This window comes from Berghia stephanieae, chromosome 8 (genome assembly GCF_034508935.2).
Source record: "Berghia stephanieae isolate SIO BIC M18660-M18661 chromosome 8, UCSD_Bste_1.3, whole genome shotgun sequence".
NCBI lineage: Eukaryota > Metazoa > Mollusca > Gastropoda > Nudibranchia > Aeolidiidae > Berghia > Berghia stephanieae.
The window spans coordinates 4,160,592-4,163,091 of record NC_088367.1 but is presented as its reverse complement, the minus strand read 5'-3'; the positions used below and the strand labels follow the sequence as shown (position 1 = coordinate 4,163,091).

Here is a 2,500-nt window from a genome sequence, read left to right as displayed (position 1 = left end):
ATTAATAAACATTCAATCAATAAAAATATTAATAAACATTCAATCAATCAAATATTTAAAAAAGTCATTCAATCTAATATTAATAAACATTCAATCAATCTAATATTTCAATCAAATATTAATAAACATTCAATCAATCAAATATTAATCAACATTCAATCAATCAAATATTAATAAACAAGGAAAACTAACTCTTGGATCATTTTATTATTGTTGTTGTTCATTGACCAGGTCTATATACGAGAACAGGACAGACCAACTCCAAGAGCACACATTTCAGACAGAGCGTAGCACGGTATCGCACGCCACAACCGCCATAACTAAAGGATATACCAAGTAAGTGAAGATATCAGCTTTAATAGAGCGCAATATCATAAAAATGTTGTGCTCAAAGCGATTTACATGTAAGACGCAAAACGATGTCTGTAACGCGTTTGCGAGTACAAACTTATTTTTCGACAAATGCTGTGAACCGCAAGGTACACCATTTTGTATGGTGAGAAATTATTAGTAAAGAGCCTTTCCCAAGGACTAAACATTGCACTATCTACAGCAACACTTGAACCTGAGATCTACTGATGACAAGCCGAATGTATAATCATCTCACTTCAGCCTACATGAATGGGCATGATCTATATTAACTTTCCATGTGCTCGAGGTCATTGGTCACATTGCAAAATGAGCTCAAAGTGCTCCACATAGTGAAAAATGTTAACAGCTTTTAAAATGTCGAACATCACGATTGGTTATTTGGTTCAGCTTGACACAATGGTATGTTTACAACTTTCATAAACAAAGCAGTGTGTTTACACGTGTTAAGATATATCCAATGGTTGGACGAAAACATGAATATAGATAGTATGCAGATGACGTCACTCAGGCCTTTGTTATTGTTTTTTGTCATCCGCGTTTGTGAGTTGTTCTCACTAAACTGTATTAACCAGACTATAAAAGTTCATGGTTACACAGAGTTTGTGTGTTGGTCCGTTATACTTCCGGATGGCAATGTTGTGAACTCCTTGGCCAAGCGCATTCTATCTATAGATCGCTCCCATTCACACGCAAAGGGACCGAGATCGATCCCCGGTGAAGTCGAGATTTTTTTCTCCCAAAATGAAATTGACTTCACTCAGCTCTTTGTTATTGTTTTAGAAAGCCACATTATGAGTAGTTTTCACTAAATTGTGTTAATCAGTCTCTATCCTCCTCCTCCTGTTTTTCTTCTTCTTCTTCTACTTCTTCTTCTTCTTCATCTTCTTCTTCTTCTTCTTCTTCTTCTTCTTCTTCTTCTTCTTCTTCTTCTTCTTCTTCTTCTTCTTCTTCTTCTTTTTCTTCTTCTTCTTTCTTTTCTTTCTTCTTTCTTCTTCTTCTTCTTCTTCTTCTTCTTCTTCTTCTTCTTCTTCTTCTTCTTCTTCTTCTTCTTCTTCTTCTTCTTCTTCTTCTTCTTCTTCTTCTTCTTCTTCTTCTTCTTCTTCTTCTTCTTCTTCTTCTTCTTCTTCTTCTCTTCTTCTTCTTCTTCTTCTTCTTCTTCTTCTTCTTCTTCTTCTTCTCTTCTTCTTCTTCTTCTTCTTCTTCTTCTTCTTTTCTTCTTCTTCTTCTTCTTCTTCTTCTTCTTCTTCTTCTTCTTCTTCTTTTCTTCTTCTTCTTCTTCTTCTTCTTTTCTTCTTCTTCTTCTTCTTCTTCTTCTTCTTCTTCTTCTTCTTCTTCTTCTTCTTCTTCCTCCTCCTCCTCCCCCTCCTTCTCCTCCTCCAAATCGTCCTACATGTACCCTTAACTTCATTCAACACACTATTTATATTTAAATTGACGTATCTATTATTCTATACATATACACGTTGGATAACCTTATTTATTCTCTGATTATCAGTCACATAATTTGTTGTTTTGTTTTTTTATTTTTCAACCAGAGGTGTCCACGTAGATCTCAAACTTGGTCTACCAGACGAAGTAGCAGGAGTTGCAGTGGCCTTTGGTCGGGAGGTTTCCGTTGAAAAGACGGATGAAAATACACGCGAGGAAAGCATCACGTGGACTATAAATAGTAACATCAAGGTAAGTCGATATGACCGTAGCAATGTCCTCTTTAGATAGTTCGAAGTTGACGTCACTCAGGTCTTTGTTATTGGTTTGTTTTTTTGGGGTTTTTTTTTTGCCATCCGCGTTTATGAGTAATTCTCACTAAACTGTATCAACCTGACTATAAACGATCATGGTTACACACATTTTTGTGTGTTGGTCCGTTATACTTCCGGATGGCAAGGTTGTGAACTCCTTAGCCAAGCGCATACTATCTATGTTGCTGTGGACCGTTATAGATAGAATGCGCTTGGCCAAGGAGTTCACAACATTGCCATCCGGAAGTATAACGGACCAACACAGAAACTCTGTGTAACCATGAACTTTTATAGTCTGGTTAATACAGTTTAGTGAGAACAACTCACAAACGCGGATGGCAAAAACAATAACAAAGGCCTGAGTGACGTCATCTGCATACTATCTA

General features: G+C 36.4%; 1 protein-coding gene across 3 annotated transcripts in view; it reads left to right on the top strand.

Moving 5' to 3' along the window:
- The window catches only part of LOC144978043 (uncharacterized), a 39,126-nt gene that overhangs the window by 32,495 nt on the left and 4,131 nt on the right, over positions 1-2,500 (top strand). For all 3 annotated transcript variants that reach the window (XM_078923530.1, XM_078923529.1, XM_078923528.1), the window contains exons 3-4: positions 232-336; positions 1,908-2,052. In XM_078923530.1, the coding sequence (XP_078779656.1) occupies positions 232-336; positions 1,908-2,052 (250 nt within the window). The remainder of the gene's footprint in view (positions 1-231; positions 337-1,907; positions 2,053-2,500) is intronic.